The sequence below is a fragment of the Carcharodon carcharias genome, chromosome 19 (assembly GCF_017639515.1).
Source record: "Carcharodon carcharias isolate sCarCar2 chromosome 19, sCarCar2.pri, whole genome shotgun sequence".
In the NCBI taxonomy this organism is placed as follows: domain Eukaryota; kingdom Metazoa; phylum Chordata; class Chondrichthyes; order Lamniformes; family Lamnidae; genus Carcharodon; species Carcharodon carcharias.
The window spans coordinates 79,646,243-79,670,631 of record NC_054485.1 but is presented as its reverse complement, the minus strand read 5'-3'; the positions used below and the strand labels follow the sequence as shown (position 1 = coordinate 79,670,631).

Here is a 24,389-nt window from a genome sequence, read left to right as displayed (position 1 = left end):
AACCAGCAATGACGCCTGGGTCACTCCACTCAGTCCATCTCCCAGCACTGACCCCTGGGTCACTCCACTCAGTCAATTTCCTAGCGCTGTTGCCTGGGTCACTCCACTCAGCCCATCTCCCAGCACTGATCACTGGGTCACTGCGCTCAGTCCATCTCCCAGTGCTGAACCCTGGATCACTCCACTCAGTCCACGTCTCAGCACTGACCCCTTTGTCACTCCACTTCTTCCATCTCCCAGTGCTGAACCCTCGATCACTCCACTCCGTCCATTTCCCAGCACTGACCTCTGGGTCGCTGCATTCAGCCCAACTCCCAACATCTGTCCCCAGCGTGAACCTCTCAGTCCATCTACCAACACTGACCTCGGGGTCACTCCACTCAGTCCATCGCCCAGCACTAACCCCTGGGTCACTCCGCTCAGTCCAGCTCTCAGCTCTGACCCCTGGGTCACTCCACTCAGCCCATCGCCCAGCACTAACCCCTGGGTTGCTCCACTCAGCCGATCTCGCAGCACTGAACCCTCGGTCACAACACTCATGCCATCACACAGCATGGACCCCTGGGTCACTCCACTCTGCCCATCACCCAGCAATGACGCCTGGGTTACTCCACTCAGTCCATCTCCCAGCACTGACCACTGGTTCACTCCACTCTGTCCATCACCCAGCACTGACCCCTGGGTCACTCCACTCAGTCCATCTCCCAGCACTGACACCTGGGTCACTCCACTCAGTCCATCTCCCAGCACTGACACCTGGGTCACTCCACTCAGTCCATCTCCCAGCACTGACACCTGGGTCACTCCACTCAGTCCATCTCCCAGCACTGACACCTGGGTCACTCCACTCAGTCCATCTCCCAGCACTGATCCCTGGGTCGCTCCATCCAGCCGAACTCCCAACATCTCATCCCAGTGTGAACCTCTCAGTCCATTTCCCAACACTGACCTCTAGGTCACTCCACTCAGTCCATCCCACAGCACTAACCCGTGGGTCACTGCGCTCAGTCCATCTCTCAGCACTGACCACTGTGTCACTTCACTCAGTCCATCTACCAACACTGACCTCGAGGTCACTCCACTCAGTCCATCTCCCAGCACTGACCCCTGGGTCTCTGCGCAGAGTCCATCTCTCAACATTAACCCACTGTGACTCCGCACTAGTCCATGTCTCAGCACTGACTGCTGGGTCACTCCGCTCAGTCCAGCTCTCAGCACTGACCGCTGGGTCACTCCACTCAGTCCAGCTCTCAGCACTGACCCCTGGGTCACTCCACTCAGTCCATGTCTCAGCACTGACCCCTGCGTCACTCCACTCAGCCGATCTCGCAGCACTGAACCCTCGGTCACTCCACTCAGTCCATCACACAGCACGGACCCCTGGGTCACTCCACTCTGCCCATCAACCAGCAATGACGCCTGGGTCACTCCACTCAGTCCATCTCCCAGCACTGACCACTGGGTCGCTCCACTCAGTCCATCTCCCAGCGCTAACCCCTGGGTCACTCCACTCAGTCCATCTCCCAGCACTGACACCTGGGTCACTCCACTCAGTCCATTTCCCAGCACTGATCCCTGGGTCGCTCCATCCAGCCGAACTCCCAACATCTCATCCCAGCGTGAACCTCTCAGTCCATCTCCCAACACTGATCTCTAGGTCACTCCACTCAGTCCATCCCACAGCACTAACCCCTGGGTCACTCGGCTCAGTCCATTTCTCAGCACTGACCCCTGGGTAACTCCACTCAGTCCATCTCCAAGCAGTGACCCCTGGGTCACTCCACTCAGTCCATTACCAAGCACTGACCCCTGGGTCGCTGCATTCAGCCCAACTCCCAACATCTGAACCCAGCGTGAACCACTCAGTCCATCTACCAACACTGACCTCGAGGTTACTCCACTCAGCCCATCGCCCAGCAATGAACACTCGGTCACTCCACTCAGTCTATCACACAGCACGGACCCCTGGGTCACTCCACTCTGCCCATTACCCAGCAATGACGCCTGGGTCACTCCACTCTGTCCATCTCCCAGCACTGACCACTGGGTCACTCCACTCAGTCCATCTCTCAGCATTGACCCCAGGGTCACTCCATTCAGTCCATCTCCCAACACTGACCTCTAGACACTCCACTCAGTCCATCTCTCAGCACTAACCCCTGTGTCACTGCACTCAGTCCATCTCCCAGCACTGACCCCTGGGTCACTCCACTCAGCGCATCTCACGGCACTGACCCCTGGGTCACTCCACTCAGCCCATCTCCCAGCACTGACTCCTGGGTCACTGCGCTCAGTCCATCTCCCTGCACTGACCACTGGGTCAATCCACTCAGCCCATCTCCTAGTAATGACCCCTGAGTCACTCCATTCAGTCCATCTCCCAGCACTGACACCTGGGTCACTCCACTCAGCCATCTCCCAGCACTGTACCCTGGGTTACTCCACTCAGTCCATCTCCCTGCTATGAACCCTGGGACATTCCACTCAGTACATCTCTGAGCACTGACCCCTGGGTCACTGCACTCATCCATCTGCCAGCAATGACCACTGGGTCACTGCGCTCAGTCCATCGCTACGCGATGACCCCTGAGTCACTCCACTATGTCGATTTCCCAGAACTGTCCCTGGGTCACTCTGCTCAGTCTGTCTCTCAGGACTGACCTCTGGGTCACTCCACTCAGACCATCTACCAGCTCTGACCCCTGGGACACTCCACTCAGTCCATCTGCCAGCTCTGACCCCTGGGACACTCCACTCAGTCCATCTCCCAGCACTGACCTCTGGGTCACTCCGCTCAGCGCATCTCACAGCACTGACCCCTGGGGACACTGCGCTCAGTCCATCTCCCAGCACTGACCCCTGGGTCACTCCACTCAGTCAATCTAACAGCACTGACCCCTAGGTCACTCCACTCAGTCCAGCACCCATTACTGACCCCTGGGTCACAGCGCTCAGTCCATCTTTCAGCATTAACCCTGGGTGACTCTGCTCAGTCCATCTCTCAGAACAGACCCCTGGAATAACCCGCCCAGTCCACCACTCAGCAGTGAGCCCTGGGTCACTCACCTCTAGTACTGACCCCTGGGTCACTCCACTCAGTGCATCTTGCAGAACTGACCACTGGGTCACTCTGCTCAGTCCATCTCTCAGCACTGACTTGTGGATCACTCTGCTCAGTCCATCTCCCAGCACTGACCACTGGGTCACTCCGCTCAGTCCATCTCCCAGCCCTGACCGCTGGGCCACTGCGCTCAGCCCATCTCCCAGCACTGACTCCTGGGTCACTGCGCTCAGTCCATCTCCCTGCACTGACCACTGGGTCAATCCACTCAGCCCATCTCCTAGTAATGACACCTGAGTCACTCCACTCAGTCCATCTCCCAGCACTGACGCCTGGGTCACTCCACTCAGCCCATCTCCCAGCACTGTACCCAGGGTTACTCCACTCAGTCCATCTCCCTGCTATGAACCCTGGGACATTCCACTCAGTACATCTCTGAGCACTGACCCCTGGGTCACTGCACTCATCCATCTGCCAGCAATGACCACTGGGTCACTGCGCTCAGTCCATCGCTACGCGATGACCCCTGAGTCACTCCACTATGTCGATTTCCCAGAACTGTCCCTGGGTCACTCTGCTCAGTCTGTCTCTCAGGACTGACCTCTGGGTCACTCCACTCAGACCATGTCTCAGCACTGACCCCTGGGTCACTGCGTTCAGTCCATCTATCAGCACTGACCCCTGTGTAACGCCACTCAGTCCATTTCCCAGCACTGACCCCTTGGTCGCTCCACTCAGCCCATCTCGCACTACTGATCACTGTGTCGCTCCACTCGTTTAATCTAACAACACTGATCCCTAGGTCACTCCACTCAGTCCATCACCCATCACTGACCCCTGGGTCACTTCATTCAGCCCATCTCCCAGCACTGACCCCTCGCTCACGTGACTCAGCCCATCTCCCAGCACTGACACCTGGGATAGTCCATTCAGCCCATCTCCCAGCACTGACCCCTGGGTCACTCCGCTCAGTCCATTTATCAGCACTGACTCCTGGGTCACTCTGCTCAATCCATTTCTCAGCACTGACCGCTGGGTCACTCCACTCAGTCCATCTCCCAGCACTGACTCTTGGGTCACTCCGCTCAGTCCATTTATCAGCACTGACACCTGGGTCACTCTGCTCAATCCATTTCTCAGCACTGACCGCTGGGTCACTCCACTCAGTCCATCTCCCAGCACTGACCCCTGGGTCACTCTGCTCAATCCACTTCTCAGCACTGACCACTGGGTCACTCCACTCAGTCCATCTCCCAGCACTGACACCTGGGTCACTCCGCTCAGTCCATTTATCAGCACTGACTCCTGGGTCACTCTGCTCAATCCATTTCTCAGCACTGACCGCTGGGTCACTCCACTCAGTCCATCTCCCAGCACTGACCCCTGGGTCACTCTGCTCAATCCACTTCTCAGCACTGACCACTGGGTCACTCCACTCAGTCCATCTCCCAGCACTGACACCTGGGTCACTCCGCTCAGTCCATTTATCATCACTGACTCCTGGGTCACTCTGCTCAATCAATTTCTCAGCACTGACCGCTGGGTCACTCCACTCAGTCCATCTCCCAGCACTGACCCCTGGGTCACTCCACTCAGCCATTTCCAAGCACGGACGTCTGGATTACTCCATTCAGCCCATCGCCCAGCACTGACCTCTGGTTCACTCTGCTCCATCCATTTCTCAGCACTGATCCCTGGGCCACTCCACTCAGTCCATCTCCCAGCACTGACCACTGGCTCACGCCACTCAGTCCATCTCCCAGTACTGATCACTGGGTCACTCCACTCAGCCCATCGCCAAGCACTGACCCCTGAGTCACTACACTCAGCCCATCAGCCAGCACTGACCTCTGGGTCGCTCCACTCAGCCCAAATCCCAACATCTGACCCCAGGATGAACATCTCAGTCCAACTCTCAGCACTGCCCCATGGGTCAGTCCACTCAGTCCATCTTGCAGCACTGACCCCTGGGTCACAGCATTCAGTCTATCTCTGAGCATTAACCCTGGGTGACTCCGCTCAGTCCATCTGTCAGCACCGAGCCCTAGGTCACTCCACTCAGCCCATCGCCCAGCATTAACCCCTGGGTCACTCCACTCAGACCATTGCCCTACACTGACGCCTGGGTCACGCCACTCAGCCCATCTCCCAGCACTGAACCCATGGACACTCCATTCAGCCAATCTCCCAGCAATGACCCCTCAGTCACTCCACTTCATCCATCACACAGCACTGACCCCTGGGTCAGTTCACTCAGCCCATCTCCCAGCACTGACCCCTGGCTCACGTGACTCAGTCCATCTCCCAGCACTGACCCCTGGCTCACGCCACTCAGTCCATCTCCCAGCACTGACCCCTGGCTCACGCCACTCAGTCCATCTCCCAGCACTGACCCCTGGCTCACGTGACTCAGTCCATCTCCCAGCACTGACCCCTGGCTCACGCCACTCAGTCCATCTCCCAGCACTGACCCCTGGCTCACGCCACTCAGTCCATCTCCCAGCACTGACCCCTGGCTCACGTGACTCAGTCCATCTCCCAGCTCTGACCCCTGGCTCACGCCACTCAGTCCATCTCCCAGCACTGACCCCTGGCTCACGCCACTCAGTCCATCTCCCAGCCCTGACGCCTGAGTCACTCCACTCAGCCCATCTCCCAGCACTGACCCCTGGGTTGCTCCACTCAGCCCAACTCCCAACATCTGACCCCTGGGGGAACCTCTCAGTCCATCTCCCAGCACTGACCCTGGGTCGTTCCACTCCACCCAACTCCCAACATCTGACCCCAGGGTGAACCTCTCAGTCCATCTCTCAGCACTGACCCCTAGGTCACTCCACTCAGCCATCTCCCAGCACTGTAGCCTGGGTTACTCCACTCAGTCCATCTCCCTGCTATGAACCCTGGGACATTCCACTCAGTGCATCTCTCAGCACTGACCCCTGGGTCACTGCACTCATCCATCTGCCAGCACTGACCACTGGGTCACTGCGCTCAGTCCATTGCTACGCGATGACCCCTGAGTCACTCCACTAAGTCGATTTCCCAGAACTGTCCCTGGGTCACTCTGCTCAGTCTGTCTCTCAGGACTGACCTCTGAGTCACTCCACTCAGACCATGTCTCAGCACTGACCCCTGGGTCACTGCGTTCAGTCCATCTATCAGCACTGACCCCTGTGTAACGCCACTCAGTCCATTTCCCAGCACTGACCCCTTGGTCACTCCACTCAGCCCATCTCGCACTACTGATCACTGTGTCGCTTCACTCGTTTAATCTAACAACACCGACCCCTAGGTCACTCCACTCAGTCCATCACCCATCACTGACCCCTGGGTCACAGCGCTCAGTCTATCTCTCAGCATTAACCCTGGGTGACTCCGCTCAGTCCATCTGTCAGCACCGAGCCCTAGGTCACTCCACTCAGCCCATCGCCCAGCATTAACCCCTGGGTCACTCCACTCAGTCCATTGTCCTACACTGACGCCTGGGTCACTCCACTCAGCCCATCTCCCAGCACTGAACCCATGGTCACTCCATTCAGCCAATCTCCCAGCAATGACCCCTCAGTCACTCCACTTCATCCATCACACAGCACTGACCCCTGGGTCAGTTCACTCAGCCCATCTCCCAGCACTGACCCCTGGCTCACGTGACTCAGTCCATCTCCCAGCACTGACCCCTGGCTCACGCCACTCAGTCCATCTCCCAGTACTGACCACTGGGTCACTCCACGCAGTCCATCAGCCAGCACAGACCATTGGGTCGCTCCACTCAGCCCAACTCCCAACATCTGACCCCAGGATGAACATCTCAGTCCATCTCTCAGCACTGACCCCTGGGTCACTCCACTCAGTCCATCTCCCAGCACTGACCCCTGGGTCACTTCACTCAGTCAATTTCCTAGCGCTGACGTCTGGGTCACTCCACACAGCCTATCTCCCAGCACTGACCACTGGTTTAGAGCACTCTGTCCATCTCTCAGCATTAACCCTGGGTGACACCGCTCAGTCCATGTCTCAGCACTGACCCCTGGAACAATCTGCTCAGTCCATCTCTCAGCGCTGAACCCTGGGTCACTCAGCTCGGTCCAACTTCCAGCACTGACCCCTGGGTCACTCCACTCAGTCCATCTCTCAACATTAACCCTCGGTGACTTCGCTCAGTCCATTTCCCAGCACTGATGCCTGGGTCACTCCACTCAGCCCATCACCCAGCACTGACCCCTGGGTCACTCCACTCAGTCCATTTCCCAGCACTGATGCCTGGGTCACTCCACTCAGTCCATCTCCCAGCACTGATCGCTGGGTCGCTCCATTCAGCCCAACTCCCAACATCTGATCCTATCGTGAACCTCTGAGTCCATCTCCCAACACTGACCTCCAGGTCACTCCACTCAGTCCATCACCCAGCACTAACCCCTGGGTCACTCCACTCAGTCCATCTCTCTGCACTGATGCCAGGGACACGCCACTCAGCCCATCGTCCAGCATTAACACTTGGGTCACTCCACTCAGTCCATTTCTCAGCACTGACACCTGGGAGACTCCACTCAGCCCATCTCCCAGCACTGACACCTGGGATACTCCACTCAGTCCATCTCCCAGTACCGATCACTGGGTCACTTCACTCAGCCCATCGCCAAGCACTGACCCCTGGGTCACTACACTCAGCCCATCAGCCAGCACTGAACTCTGGGTCACTCCACACAGCCTATCTCCCAGCACTGACCACTGGGTTAGAGCACTCAGTCCATCTCTCAGCATTAACCCTTGGTGACACCGCTCAGTCCATGTCTCAGCACTGACCCCTGGAACAATCCGCTCAGTCCATCTCTCAGCGCTGAACCCTGGGTCACTCAGCTCGGTCCAACTTCCAGCACTGACCCCTGGAACAATCCGCTAAGTCCATCTCTCAGCGCTGAACCCTGGGTCACTCAGCTCGGTCCAACTTCCAGCACTGACCCCGGGTCACTCCACTCAGTCCATCTCTCAACATTAACCCTCGGTGACTTCGCTCAGTCCATGTCTCAGCACTGACCCCTGGGTCACTCCACTCAGCCCATCGTCCAGCACTGACCCCTGGGTCACTCCACTAAGTCCATTTCCCAGCACTGACACCTGGGTCACTCCATTCAGCCCATCACCCAGCACTGACCCCTGGGTCGCTCCATTTAGCTCAACTCCCAACATCTGATCCTATCGTGAACCTCTGAGTCCATCTCCCAACACTGACCTCCAGGTCACTCCACTCAGTCCATCACCCAGCACTAACCCCTGGGTCACTCCACTCAGTCCATCTCTCTGCACTGACCACTGGGTCATTCCACTCAGTCCATCTCCCAGCACTAACCCCTGGGTCACTCCACTCAGACCATCTCTCTGCACTGACCACAGGGTCATTCCACTCAGTCCATCACCCAGCACTAACCCCTGGGTCACTCCGCTCAGTCCATCTCTCAGCACTGATGCCAGGGACAGGCCACTCAGCCCATCGTCCAGCACCTGGGTCACTCCACTCAGACCATTGCCCTACACTGACGCCTGGGTCAGTCCACTCAGCCAATCTCCCAGCACTGACCTCATGGTCACTCCATTCAGCCAATCTCCCAGCGATGACCCCTTGGTCACACCACTCCATCCATCACACAGCACTGACCCCTGGGTCACTCCACTCAGCTCTTCTCCCAGCACTGACCCCATGGTCACTCCATTCAGCCAATCTCCCAGCACTGAAACCTCGGTCACTCAACTCAGTCCATCACACAGCCTGGACCCCTGGGTCACTCCACTCAGCCCATCACCCAGCAATGATGCCTGGGTTACTCCACTCAGTCCATCTCCCAGCACTGACCACTGGGTTGCTCCACTCAGTCCATCTTCCAGCACTAACGCATGGCTCATGCCACTCAGTCCATCTCCCAGCACTGACCACTGGGCCACTCTACTCAGCCCATCAGCCAGCACAGACCTCTGGGTCACTCCTCTCAGCCCAAGTCCCAACATCTGACCCCAGGGGGAACATCTCAGTCCATGTCTCAGCACTGACCCCTGGGTCACTCCATTCAGTTCATGTCCCAGCGCTGAACCCTGGGTCACTCCACTCAGTCCATTTCCCTGCACTGACGCCTGGGCCACTCCATTTAGCCCATCTCCCAGCACTGACCCCAGGGTCACTCCACTCATTCCATCTCCCAGCACTGACCCCAGGGTCGCTCCATTCAGCCCAACTGCCAACATCTGATCCCAGCGTGAACCTCTCAGTCCATCTCCCAACACTGACCTCTAGGTCACTCCACTCAGTCCATCGCCCAGCATTAACCCCTGGGTCACTCCACTCAGCCCATCTCCTAGCTCTGACCCCATGGTCACTTCATTCAGTCCATCTCCTAGCACTGACCACTAGGTCACTCCACTCAGTCCATCTCCCAGCACTGACCACTGGGTCACTCCACTCAGTGCATCTTCCAGCACTGACCCCTGGTTTGCTCCACTCAGCCCAAGTCCCAACATCTGACCCCAGGGTGAACCTCTCAGTCCATCTCCCAGCACTGACCCCTGGGCCGCTCCACTCCGCCCAACTCCCAAAATCTGACCCCAGGGTGAACCTCTCAGTCCATCGCCCAGCACTGACCCCTGGGGAACGCCAATCCTTAACGAGCTGGAACTTAACTTCTGTTGTTACCGTGCTGGGAATTAACTCCTGTCATTAACGCGCTGGGAATTAACTCCTGTCGTTAATGTGCTGGGGATTAACTCTTGTCGTTAACGTGTTGGGAATTAACTCCTGTCGTTAATGTGCGGGGAATTAACTCCTGTCGTTAACGCGCTGGGAATTAATTCCTGTCATTAACGCGCTGGGAATTAACTCCTGTCGTTAACGCGCTGGGAATGAACTCCTGTCGTTAACGCGCTGGGAATGAACTCCTGTCGTTAACGTGCGGGGAATTAATTCCTGTCGTTAACGTGCTGGGAATTAATTCCTGTCATTAATGCGCTGGGCATTAACTCCTGTCGTTAACGTGCTGGGCATTAACTCCTGTTGTTAACGTGCGGGGAATTAACTCCTGTTGTTAACGAGCTGGGAATTAACTCCTGTCGTTAACGTGCTGGAAATTAACTCCTGTCGTTAAGGTGCGGGGAATTAATTCCTGTCATTAACGCGCTGGGGATGAACTGTCGTTAACATGCGGGGAATTAAGTCCTGTCGTTAACGTGTGGGGAATTAACTCCTGTCATTAACGTGCTGGAAATTAACTCCTGTTATTAACGTGCTGGCAATTAACTCCTGTCGTTAACCTGTGGGGAATTAACTCCTGTCGTTAACCTGCGGGGAATTAACTCCTGTCATTAACGTGCTGGGAATTAACTCCTGTCACTAACGTGTGGGGAGTTAACTCCTGTCGGCAATGTGCTGGTAATTAACTCCTGTCCTTAATGTGCTTGGAATTAACTTCTGTTGGTAATGTGCGGAGGCTTGGCCTAAATAGCCAAGTGGTTATGGTAGTGGGTTTGTAACCCTGAGATCGAGAGTTCAAATCTCATAATGGCAAACTATGAAACAATGTAACTTGATCTGAAACAGATGGAAATGGGTTTGTACTCGAAAGAGTTACAGATGCTGCCAGACCTGCAGGAGTTAGGAGGCTGGTAAAAAGATCTGGTAATGTGCGGAGAATTAACTCCGGTTTTTAACGTCTCGGGAACTTACTCCTGTCGTTAACCTGTTGGGAGTTACCTCCTGTCGTTAACACGCTGGGAATTAACTCCTGTCGTTAAGGTGCGGGGAATTAATTCCTGTCATTAACGCGCTGGGAATGAACTGTCATTAACGTGCGGGGAATTAACTCCTGTCGTTAACCTGCGGGGAATTAACTCCTGTCATTAACGCGCACGGAATTAACTCCTGTCATTAACGCGCACGGAATTAACTCCTGTTATTAACATGCTGGCAATTAACTCCTGTCATTAACATGTGGGGAATTAACTCCTGTCGGCAATGTGCTGGTAATTAACTCCTGTCCTTAATGTGCTTGGAATTAACTTCTGTTGGTAATGTGCGGAGAATTAACTCCGGTTTTTAACGTCACGGGAACTTACTCCTGTCGTTAACCTGTTGGGAGTTACCTCCTGTCGTTAACACGCTGGGAATTAACTCCTGTCGTTAACACGCTGGGAATTAACTCCTGTCGTTAACGTGCGGGGAATTAACTCCTGTCGTTAACGTGCTGGGAATTAACTCCTATCTTCAACCTGCTGGTAATTAACTCCTGTCATTAATGTTCCGGTAATAAACTCCTGTCTTTAACGTGCTGGGAACTTCTCCTGTTGTTAATATGCTGGGAATTAACTCCTGTCGTTAACATTTTGGGAATTAACTCCTGTAATTAATGCTCTGGGAATTGACCCCTGTTGTTAATGTGCTGGGAATTAACTCCTGTTAACGCACTGGGAATTAACTCCTATCATTAACGCACTGGGAATTAACCCCTGTTGTTAACGAACTGGGAATTAGCTCCTGTCGTTAACGTGCATTGATGTAACACCTGTCGTTAACGAGCTTGGAATTGACTCCTGTTGTTAACGAGCTTGGAATTGACTCCTGTCGTTAACGAGCTGGGAATTAACTCCTGTTGTTAACGTGCTGGGAATTACCTCCTGTTGTTAACGTGTTGGGGATTGACTCCTGTCGTTGGCATGCCTGCAATTACCCCCTTTCATGAACCTATTTGAAATGATCTACTTTCGTTAGCTTGCTGCTAATTAACTCCTCTTGATGTGCTTGGAAGTTAAATCTGCATTGAGGAACGATCTCGAGGGGCAATGTGATGTTCTCATTCTGCTCCTCCTTCTGGACACATCAATCTGTTTTCCCCTGAAAGAGTTTTTGTCGGTTCAGACCCTCACTGAGTGCAGTTGTCAGGTTGACAAGTTTATCTCTGCCCAGGTTGGATTTGATATTGTTTCCAAGTTGCCAAGCACACGGACTTTGTGATTGATGGGAAATATCTCCATTCTACTTACAGGTGCCTGAACTGGTGGGAGAATGGAGCGCTGTGCAGGTTCTAACGTGTGCTTTTCACGCCAGAGCTCTGTATATCAGCGTAGCTTGGTGCAAGCAAATTATCAAACCACCAGCAGGGCAGTCGTTAAGTTGTACAATTTAATTCAGCTCTTATAAATCAAGGTACATTATAGCAAAGTATCATGTCTGTAACCAAGATGGAGCTGGGGCCTTCCAGCCAGCAGAGAATAGAAAACCAAATAATAATGTATATGTCTTGGAATCTTACTGTGCCTGGAATCTGCCAGCTATCAGATTGTTATGAGCCTCTCTGCCGCGTCATACCCTCACAATGGCCTTTGCATGTAGCTCCACGGCATCCCTGGCCCTGATCTCCATTGTCTTCACTGTCCTCATTGTCAGAGGAGACATCTCAGTCCTGCATATCTCCCTCAGCCAAGACATTCCCCCTTTGTAATTCTAATTTGTGCAGGGCACAGCGCACGATGATGATCCTGGACAGTCTGGGTGGTGAGTATTGGAGAGCCCTGCCTGAGTGGTCCAAACATCTAAACCTCATCTTTAGGAGGTCTATCATCTGCTCAATGGTGGGCATTGTGGAGACATGTGCAGCATCATCGCTCTCCTCAGCAGCACTGTGTGGGCGGCGAAGTGGTGTCATCAGACAGATTTTCTGGGGGTATCCCTTGTGCCCAAGGAGCCAGCCCTGCAATCACCAAGGTCCATCAAAGAGCTATGACATCTGGGAGTAGGTGTCATGAGAGCTCCCTGGGAACTGAGCACAAACGTGCAGGATTTCTCTGTTGTGATCACATATCAGCTGCATCTTTCCTATTGAAGAATGTGACCGGCTGTTGCAAGGGAGATCTCAAGGCCACATGTGTGCAGTGAGTTATTCCCAGCTGCAAATCCCAACACTCTTGAAGCCTGGTATTCCAGACCCAATTGCTGTGCTGTCCTGAACAGGGAATCTGTCACCTCCCGGATGTGCTTGTGTGTCACTGACTGGGAGATGCCACACAGGCCCCCAGTGGAGTCCTGGAAGGAAGTTTAAGTGACTGTGACATTTAATGCCACTGGCATGGGATTGTCTCCAAGTCCTTGCAGCCACAGCTCATCTAAGAGAAGCTGACAGATGTGTGCAACCAAATTCCGGGACATTCTAAGGTGCCTCCGGCATTGCCTTTCACTCATCTGTAGACAGGAACATAGGAGCAGGAGTAGGTCATTCGGCCCCTCGAGCCTGCTTCACCATTTAACTAGATCATGGCTGATCTTCTATCTCAACCCCACCTCCCTGCACTGTCCCCGTATCCCTTAATGTCATTCATATCTACAAACCTATTGACCTCTGCTTTAAACATACTCAGTGACGGAGCCTGGTTCCCATCCAGTTGCCTCATAATTATTAGGGTGCCCCTTTGTTCGGTCAATTGTGCTGACTCTGAACTCCATCCACGCGAAAAGACCCTCCCTCCACTTAGTGATTTGCTTATTTCAAAAGCAATTTCTTTAATGGCTGGGGCAAAAAATTTGTAAAGGCAGAGGCCCTGGTGATTTACTGGAAATCACCTGATGAAGTTTAGCTTTATGTTTTGAACTTGTGTTTTTGAACTCAGTTGGAAATCAGCTGAGAAGGGGAAAGCTGTCCAACCCGCACAATCCTTCCCTTGCCTGAAAAGTGTGGTGATCAGTATTCAGCTGGCAATCCTCATCTCAGTGGAAATTGTCTGTATTTGGAAGTGCAAGAGGCTGAGACAAGGATTCTTGAGTCCATTCTCTATTTTCCTCCAAATCAAAGCTTTGTTGGTGAGAACCTCCAGGCATCTACTTGGACTAATGATCTGTCTTTACATAAGGGAGCTCTAGATCAAAAGCTTTAAAACCCTGTCAACTTTATCCTTTTTTTCATAAAGCCTTTTCTTCAACTGCCCACCTTTGCAGAGACCCTATTTGTTTTTCCTTTTCTAATAGCGACAGATAGTTATACTTCAAGATTACAAATTGTGTGTTAACCAGTTCTTGCAACTTGTTTTAAAAAGAGGCTTGATTTTGTTATAATTCAATCATTCTGAGTTTATTGAAAGAAGCTTGGTTAGTGTCTCTTTTATTCAGTGTTTAACAGCAGCAAAGGTAAATCATTGGCCACTTTGGTGAGTGAATTCAACATTTATGCTAATGATGTGAACTCTGGAGTAGTGGGGCTAGATAAACTGCGCACTCCTCCCACCCTGGCCTTAATAGAACTTCATTCCACAAGGTGGCCTTTTGATGAACGTGCGTCACATGCTAATCTGTGCAAAAGGGCTTCCTGACATTGTTCATCGGGAACCTTTTCCACCTTAAGCCTGCCTTTACATTGCCAAGAACATAATTCGCAAAGTTCATCCCGCCATTTGGAAACTGACTTCTGACCTCCCACCAAATTAACTAACCCACCCGCCCAGCTTCCCGCTGCTGGTGGGGCTGGAAAATTCCATCCTATGACACTACTGCTCCCTTTCTATATTATACAAGATCCCCTTTTGTATGACCCTCTTCCTGGTCTAAAGGTTTCTGTCTTGGATATCAACTCTACACAACAACTTGGATGCAGTTCCACAAAAGGTGATAGACCTTTATTAAACCACTAAGCAATTGTACACACTCACAACAATACCGGTTACTTATCTTCCCTGTGAGCTGGAGTCCATCTCATTGGTCAATCCAATGACGAATCCTCCATGCGCGTCTTCTAAACAACTGACCAAATTGCCCTGACCGCTGCAGGAATGGTGATTCTGTGGACACTTTATACTTTTTCTTGCTATGACCCTGTGCCCTTTAAGGTAAAGCCAGCTTTTAGTCCATTTAATTGGTTTTTAATTACATCCCCGTACATGTACCCTGGCGTAACCCCCTTTGAAGGTCATATTTAATTTAACAAAAGCCAGCTTGACTCCACTTTGTTATCTCCAACACTTAGCAATCTCCAGAATGGGAAGAAGGCAGCACATTCATTGCCCCTTAATGAAGCTCAGACTGTTTATCTTCCCTGGTACAAACCCTCCTACAGGTTAAGCCATTTTACAGAACTTGCTGATTCTATCAAGGCTTTCACTTGACTAAATTAACCATCATGCTTTGTGTTTTAAGCCCGCAGTGAGTTTAGTGCAGTTCTTTATATACCTTCCATCTTGGTCCTCCTTATACCTTGATGTTCCATGTTACCCCCATGAAACGCATTCCACACAAGGGGTTAAACCAGAACCAGTCCATATTAATTAATATAAAATAAATGAAGAAACAATTACATAGTTGAACTGTGATTGTACATTAATAAGGGAGATTGTATGTTGTTTTAGACCTTCACCACTGAGCAGACACTTTGTGATTGCTGATTAACTGTTTGGTCACTGACAGGAATTCACGTTCTTCAATGGATTCGGTCTGTTGAGGTCACTGAAGATGGCTCCATTAAGAGATCAATGCGAGTTGGATTTGATGGAAAGGATTATATTAGTTTAGAGCCAGACAGAATGAGGTGGGTCGCATCCAATCACATTGCAGTGAAGACTAAAGAGAAATGGGATTCTGATGAAACCTGGAACAACTACTGGGAAAGTCATCTACAACAAGTATATGTTCAACGTTTAAAGCAATATTTACAAGCCGGGAAGGAATATTTCAAAAGGAAAGGTATTTATTTTATTTTTGACCCCATCTTCTGATCTAACATCACTGGTCTATGAAAGTGTTCTCCCATTCCATTCAGTGTCTGTCTATTGTTTGTGTTTTCACCCTTTCCCATTACAGTTCAGCCTGAAGTGTTTATCTCCAGAAGTGACCCCAATAATCAGTACAAGCCGCTCACTCTCTCCTGCCTGGTTACTGGGTTTTATCCTGTAGACATCGAGGTGAGCTGGCTAAGGAATGGAGAGGTAATGTCTGAGACACTATCCTCGGGGGTTCGACCCAACCACGATGGGACCCATCAGATCCAGAAAGAGATTGAAATAAATGTTGAGGATGAGGATCAATACTCCTGTCAAATTGAACACAGCAGCCTGGCAGAGACCCAGCTCTGTCAGTGGGGTAAGGAACGTGTGTGTGTGTCTGTGTGTGTGTGTGTGTCTGTGTGTGTGTGTGTCTGTGTGTGTGTGTGTCTGTGTCTGTGTGTGTGTGTGTGTCATCTGCAGACTCACAAAATGCACATTCAGAAAATCTTTCACTAACCACACTGAAAGCTAAAGTCTCTACTCAGCAGCTCCTCATAGTATTTGTGGGCCATGCTCTGAATCCCGAGACTAAGATCATGCTTCATCAGACAGCAGTGATCCCTGCACTCCCGTCTGCGCCAGAGACTTGGACAGCCGACAGCAGGAACCTCAAAGCACTGGAGAAGTATCATCATTGGTTCCCTCACAAGATTCTCCATATCCAGTGGCAAGAATGACAGAGCAACAGCAGTGTGCTCTTCAAAGCTAACATACCCTGTATCAAAGTGTTAACCCCTCAAAATCAGCTCCGCTGTGGACGGAGGATCATATGATTGAGGAGAGCAGAAATCCTTGAGTGAAATCTTCAAGGCATCCATGAAGAGGAGAAACATCTCACCGAATCACTGGAGAGCCTCGCTTGTGATCAACTAAAATAGAGAAGGGTTAATTCAGGAAGGCACTGAACACATTGAGAGACTTTATCAGGAGCAAGCAGAGGCAGAGTTGAGGCATTAGAAAGCGAGAACAAATACCTCTAAACGCTTCATCTACCTGATTGTTCTTCAAGCACTATCTGTCCCGCATGTAGCAGAAGCTGCAAATCGCACATTGGACTTATCGACCATCTCAGAACCCACTGAATTGGAGTGGAAACAAGTCATCCTCGTTGCAAAGGGACTGGCTAAGAAGTGGAATATAGAAACAGGACTAGGCTATTCAATCACTTGAGTCTACTCCACCATTCATTGGGATCCTGACTGATCTGTACCTCAGCTCCATTTACCCACTATTGTTCCATATCTCTCTCTGCTCTTACCCAGCAAAGATCTCTCCATCTCAGTCTGGAAAATCTCAGTTGACCCCCAGCTCCCACAGCCTCTTGCTGGAGAGAGTTCCAGATGTCCACTGCCCTTTTTGTGAAGATTCACTTCCTGATTTCACTTCTAAATGACCTCACTCTAATTTGAAGACGATTCTCTCTTGTTCAGGATTCCATCACCAGAGAAAATAGTTTCTCTCTCTCAACCCTATCAACTCCCTTTATCATTTTAAACATCTCCATCAGATCATCCTTCACCCTGTTAAACACAAGGAAATACATGTCAGCTTTATAGAACCTGTCCTCATAACTGAAACCTCTGAGCTGTGGGATCGTTCTGCTGAATCTGCACTGTTCCCCCTCCAAGACCAATATATCTGATGTGAGGTTTGGTGTCCAGAACTGAATGTCGTTCTCCAGATGGAGTCTGACCAAAGCCTGTACAACTGAAGCATCATTTCCTCACTTTGTGTTCAAACCCCCTTGAGATAAAGGACAACTGCCCATTAGCCTTTCTGATTGATTTTTTATAACAGTGAACGGGCTTTTAGTGACTTGTGTACATGGCCATCCACATCTCTGATTTTGTACAGCTCCTAGACTCTCAACATGATGATAATATTCCAATTTGTCTTTCCCAGATTTAATGTGGGTAATCCCACACTTCCCAACATTGGGGAAAACTGTGGCAGATGGAATTCACTCATTTAATCTGTCAATGTCCCTTCACTGTGTCTCCTAACTTAGTGTCATCTGTAAACTTGGATATACGACTCTCTGTTCCTGCATCCAAGCCATGAATATAGATGGTGAAAAGCTGAGGCCCCAGTTCAGATCCCTGGGGAATACAACTTATCACATCCTGCCAATGTCCCTGGTCAGACATGGGAATGAAACATAGAAACGTAGAAAATTGGAACAGGAGTAGGTCAGTCGGCCCTTTGAGCCTGCTCTGCCCTTCAACATGATCATGGCTGATCCTCTATCTCAACACCAAAGTCCCCCTCTCTCCCCATACCCCCTGATGCATTCAGAGTTTAGAAACCTATCTATTTCCTTCTTTACTATATTCAATGACTTGACCTCCACAGCCCTCTGTGATAGAGAATTCCACATGCTCATCACCCTCTGAGTGAAGACGTTTCTCCTCATCCCAGCACTAAATGGCCTACCTTATATCCTGCGATTGTGACTCCTTGTTCTAGACCCCCCAGCCAGAGGAAATATCATCCCTGCATCCAGTCTGTCCAGCCCTGTCAGAATTTTATATGTTTCAGTGAGATCTCCTCTCATTCTTCTGAGCTCCAGTGAATACAGGCTTGATTGGACAATCTCTCCTCATACAACAATCCTGCCATCCCAGGAACTAGTCTGGTGAATCTTCCCTGTACTCCCGCTATGGCAACAATATCCTTTCTTAGGTAAGGAGACCGAAACTGCACACAGTACTCCAGGTGTGGTCTCACCAAGGCCCCGGACAGCTGCACTAAAATATCCTCACTCCTGTACTCAAGCCCTATCGCAATGAAGGCCACCATTGAATTTACCTTCTCCACTGCTTGCTGTACCTGCATGCTTGCTTTCAGTGATGGATGTACAAGGACACCCAGGTCCCTTTGTACATCAACATTTCCCAATCTATCACCATTTACATAATATTCTGCCGTTCTGTTTTTCCCACCAAAGTGGATAACTTCACACTTATCCACATTATACTGCATCTGCCATGCATTTGCTGATTCACTCAACTTGTCTAAATCGCCTTGAAGCCTCTTAACATCCTCCTCACCACTCACATTCCCACCTAGTTTTGTGTTGCCTGCAAACTTGGAAATATTATATATTACATTCCCTCATCCAAATGGCTGATACATATTGTGAATATCTGGGGCACAAGTACTGATCCTTGTGGTACCCCACTAGTCACTGTTTGCCATTTCAAAAAAGACCCATTTATTCCCATTCTCTGTTTCCTGTCTGCTAACCAATTATCAATCCATGCCAATGTATTACCCCCAATCCCATATGCTTTAATTTTACACAATAAACTCTTATGTGGGAGTTTATCAAAAGCTTTCTGGAAATCTAAGTACTGCACATCCACTGGTTCTCCCTTATCTAATCTGCTAGTTACATCCACAAAAAACTCTGATAGGTTTGTCAAAAATGATTTCCCTTTCATAAATCCATGTTGACTTTGTTTAATCCTGTTGATATTTTCTAAGTGTCCTGTTATTTCATCCTTTCTAATAGACTTGAGCATTTCCCCTACCACAGATGTTAGGCTAACCAGTCTTTAATTCCTTGTTTCCTTCCTCCCTCCTTTTCTAAATAGTGGGGTTACATTTGCCACCCTCCAATCGGCGGGGACTGTTCCAGAATCTACAGAATTTCCATGGCCACCTCTTTCAGTACCCTGGGATGTAGATTATCAAGTCCTGGGGATTTATTGGCTTTCGGTCCCATTAATTTCTCCAGCACTGTTTTTTCAGTAATACTAATTTCCTTCAATTCCTCCTTCTCACTAGGCCCTCGATTCCCTAGCGTTTCTGGGAAGTTATTTGTGTCTTCCTCCATGAAGACAGAACAAAAGTATTTGTTTAATTGCTCTGCCATTTTCATGTTCTCTATTATAAACTCTCCTGTTTCGGACTGTAAGGGACCTACATTTGTCTTCACTAATCTTTTTCTTCTTACATACTTATAGAAACTCTTACAGTCCTCTTTTATGCTCCTTGCAAGTTTACCCTCAAACTCTATTTTTCCCCTCTTAATCTCTTGGTCTCCCTTTGCTGAATTCTAAATTGCTCCCAATCCTCAAGCTTGTTACTTTTTCAAGCAACTTTCTATGACTCTTCTTTGGATCTAATACTATCCTTAATTTATTTTGTTACCTATGGTTGGGCCACTTTTCATGTTGTGTTTTTGCGCCAGAAAGGAATATATAATTCTTGCATTGCAGGCATTCGTTCCTTCAGTATTAGCCATTGCCTATTCACCATCATGCCTTTTAATGAAGTCCCCCAGTCTACCTTAGCCAACTCATGCCCCATTCTTTCATCGTTTCCTTGCTTAGATTTAGGACCCTAGTTTCAGTTTGTACTACTTCACTTTGCTACCTAAGGAAGAGTTCTATCATGTCATGGTTACTGTTCCCTAAAGGACTCTGCACAACAAGATTATTAATGAACCCCTTCCCATTGCACAATACCAAATCTAGGATAGCCTGTTCACTAGTTGCTTTCTCGATGTACTGTTCTAAAAAAAAAAAATCCTGTACACACTCCAGGAATTGATCTGCCACAGTATTATTGCTAATTCGGTTTGCCCAGTCCATATGTAAATTAAAGTCACCCATGGTCACTGTAGCACCCTTGTTACATGCATCTCTAATTTCCTGTATAATACCATCCCCTACCTTACCACTACTGTTTAGAGGCCTATAGACAACTCTCACTAATGTTTTCCGCTTCTTGTTGCTTCTTAGCTCCACCCAGACTGATTCTAACTCTAGATTTTCTGAGCCAATATCATCTCTCACTATTGCACTGATCTCATCGTTAACGAACAATGCCACTCCACCTCCTTATCCTTTTTGCCTGTCCACCCTAAATACCAAGTACCTTTGGATATTCAGTTCCCAGCCTTGGCCATCTTGCAGCCATGTCTCCATAATTGCAATCATATTGTAACTCTTTACATCTATTTGCACTGTTAATTCATCTACCTTATTGTGAATGCGCCATGCATTCAGATCCAGAGCCTTTAGACTTGTCTTTCTACACATCTTTTTGTACTATGGCCCTATTTGCTGCTAGCCCTTGTTCTCTCTGCCTTCCACTTTTGCTTTTTTATTTTTCTGTCTTTCATTCTATCTTTACTTCCCTCTTTGTGTCTCTCACTCAGGTTTCCATCCCCCTGCCAACCTAGTTTAATCCCTCCGTCACAGTACTAGGGAATACCCTGTGAGGATATTGGTCCCAGTCCTGCTGGGGTGCTAACTGTCCAGCTTGTACAGGTCCCATCTTCCCTAAATCAGTCCCAATGCCTCAGGAATTTAAATCCCTCCCTCCTACACCATCCCGCCAGCCATGGATTCATCTGGTCTATTTTCCTATTCCTGATCTCGCTAGCCCACGGCACTGGGAGTAATCCTGAGATTAATACCTTTGAGTTCCAGCTTTTTAATTTATTTCCTAGCTCCTTATATTCTGTTTGCAGGACCTCATCTCTATTTTACCCATGTCATTGGTACCGACATGGACAACGACCTGGCTATTCACCCTCCCCCTTCAGAAAGTCCTGCAGCCGCCCAGTGACATCCTTCACCCTGGAACCAGGGAGGCAAGAAACCATCCTGGTGTCACACCTGTGGCCATAGAAACATCTATCTGCTCCCCCTACAATAGAATCCCCGATCACTATTGCTCCCCCACTCTGTTTTCTCCCCTGCTGTGCAGCTGAGCCACTCGTGGTGCCACAGACTTGACTCCTGCTGTATTCCCCGAGACACCATCTCCTTCCAAAATGGAAAAGCTGTTAGAGAGGGAGATGGACCCAGGGGACTCCTACACTACCTGCCTAGTGACTTTACTCTATCTGGCAGTCACCCATTCCCTTTCTGTCTGTGCACTCTTCATCTACGGTGTGACCACCTCACTTTGTGCCATCCACGAAGATCTCAGCCCCGCGGATGCTCCACAGTGATCCAGCTGCTGCTCCAGATCCAAAAAAGCAGATTTCAAGTAGTTGCAGCTGGAGACACTTCTTACACATATGGTCACATGAAATCTGGAAGTGCCCCTGACTTCCCACATTGCACAGGAGGAGCATTCCATATGTCTTAGCTGCCCTGCCATGACTTACCCTTAAATTACTCTCTTTCATATTACTTCCACTAGTTTAGAGAATATTAAGTAGAAATATTCACCAAGGCTGCTGCACTTCTGACTGAGGAAAGGTTGAAACTGAAAGGATCACCTCATCCCCTCTTGACTGAACTCCCTCATTCACCAAACACCAACTGAAGCACTCATATGCAGCCAAAGTCAGCACTCAGTGCAGGCAGGGCAGCACTGTTGATGGATCCGGGAACAGAGAGACAATCCTCATATTATTGAAATGTGTTGCAGAAATCCCAGAAAAGAGTGGACAACTCCTGCATCCTGGAATTGTAACAGGATTAGTGATCGTTGGAATTTGCACGTTCGGGATAATTGCAATCTACATTTGCAAAAGACAACAGAGAGGTAAGAATCCGAGAGAGGGGAATGTAGAACTGAGGGGACAGAGTGAGTATGGGGGGAATTTCCAGTACTGGGAGTACAGGACACTGAGAGGGGATAGTGAGAGAGGAGGGATTGTAGAACTGAGGGGACACAGTGAGTGTGGGGGAATCTCCAGTACTGGGAGTACAGGACACTGTGTTGAATGGAACTGATTTAATTCCCACACACACAGATACACACATATAAACACGTCTTGTTCCCTGTCTGACATTCCTTTGAATGATAGGCCCAGACCAGGTCTAATATTGATCATTAAACCCACCACACACACTCACATCCTCACCCACTGAATATCGATGGAATGGAAGAGATCGACAGGATCTCCATAAAAGTGTACGGATGGAGGGGAGTGTGGGAATGAGTATTTCTTACACAATCTCCATTCCCTCACACTTGTTGTGTACTCACTCTCTGATAATGAATTATTCCCCATTCTAATTGACATTTATTTTGCTTCTGCAGATTCACCAAGTGTGACCTACACAACAGCTCAGAGTAAGTGACTGAGGGACAGATTGTTGGGAATGAAATAGGAGGGATTGAAAGTTGTATAATTACATCCTCCTGGGAGTAACTCAGGGTTACACAGGGGGAACCTCATCCTCCTTTCCCTCACCCTCAACTCCCTCACAACCTGCTCCCTCACCCTCCACTCATTCTCTCTCCAGTCCCTCACCCTCCGCTTGCTGGTTCCTCTAGTCCCTCACCCTCCACTCACTCAAGTTCCACTCACTCAGCCTCCACCCACTTACCCTCCACACCTTGTTTCTGCACCCTCTGCCTCCACTCCCTCACCCTCCACTCCCTTGGGGCTCATTTATCATTTGTGAGTCAGTTTAGTTAATGCTGAGAGGTGAATGAACCTCAGTGAGTGATATAGAGTATCTCAAGCTCTCGATTTTTATATTTTATTCCATTTCTCACATTCTGTGTTTATTTTCTCAGCTTCTGATCTCTCTGTTCCGGAGCCTTCCTAATTCAGTGAGTGACATTTCAATTTTTCCCCCATTGATATTGTTGTAACTTTTTCACTGCCCTCCTGACCCTGTCTCACCCTCCCAGACACTGTTAAAACCTGTCACACTAATTTCACTGCCCTCCTGACCCTGAACCGATTGCCCTGTTTCTGTCTATTTCTTACCTCGTGGGTTTACTGTGTTCCACTGCAGGACATTCCCAGAGCCTCATTGATGAATAACTGGATTTGCCTGTTCTAGTGTGAACATGGACATCATCGACCATCCTTCCATATCACAGCAGGCACACAGATTCACAGCTCATTGTTTACACTGAGTGCTTTGATGATGGAGATCTATTTTTCCTGGGAATGTGCTTCCACAGATTGAACAGTGGATCCTGGATCCACCAGGTTGGGATCCTGATTCTTCAAGTGGGACTTTCTCAAGTAGCGTTTCCATTCAGTATCCACAATGTGACGGCTCTCACAGTCAAAGGGAACTTCAGGGATGATTTTCCCTCACGCTTTCTTATCTTCAGCAACTTGTTCGGGTCGAGTGATTGACCTGAACAGAGTAAATGTCATGAGGCAACTCAGAGAGACACATTTTATATTGATAGAAGCTGATCTATTTTGCACTTTCTGTAGTGTCAGATTTACACTGTTATATAATGTACATGTATAAAATTTTATGATTAAAGTATATTCATGAACAAAAACCTCATCATCAATGTGTCACTACAAGTGCTGATCATTGTGGTTTGTTGTCAATAAGTCATTGTCAGTAGTTGACTTCTCTGAATTCCTGTTGAATGATTTCACAAGAAAGGTTTAATTCATTCACTCAGCAGCTTGTAGGTCTTGGAATTGGCAATTGTTGGGGTTCATTTCAATGTGAATGGGGTGAATTAAAGTGAGTGTGAAATTTTCCCATCCATTCTCATCAGACATCATGGACTCGGAAGGCGTGAAGGGTCTGGGGATTGAGCTGATCAATGGCGCCGAGATAGAGGGACCCCATGATCATATTGAATTGCGGAGCAG

At 49.6% G+C, this 24,389-nt stretch overlaps 1 protein-coding gene across 5 annotated transcripts in view; it reads left to right on the top strand.

Moving 5' to 3' along the window:
- The window catches only part of LOC121291963 (class I histocompatibility antigen, F10 alpha chain-like), a 58,182-nt gene extending 34,118 nt beyond the window's left edge, over positions 1–24,064 (top strand). The window contains exons 3-8 of one of the 5 annotated variants that reach the window (XM_041213657.1): positions 15,483–15,758; positions 15,876–16,154; positions 22,232–22,348; positions 22,850–22,882; positions 23,333–23,368; positions 23,557–24,064. In XM_041213657.1, coding sequence (XP_041069591.1) covers positions 15,483–15,758; positions 15,876–16,154; positions 22,232–22,348; positions 22,850–22,882; positions 23,333–23,364 — 737 coding nt within the window. In that variant the 3' untranslated portion in view covers positions 23,365–23,368; positions 23,557–24,064. The remainder of the gene's footprint in view (positions 1–15,482; positions 15,759–15,875; positions 16,155–22,231; positions 22,349–22,849; positions 22,883–23,332; positions 23,369–23,556) is intronic. The other 4 variants (XM_041213660.1, XM_041213659.1, XM_041213658.1 and 1 more) reach the window with 4 other exon arrangements.
- The last annotated feature ends 325 nt before the right edge of the window (positions 24,065–24,389 follow it).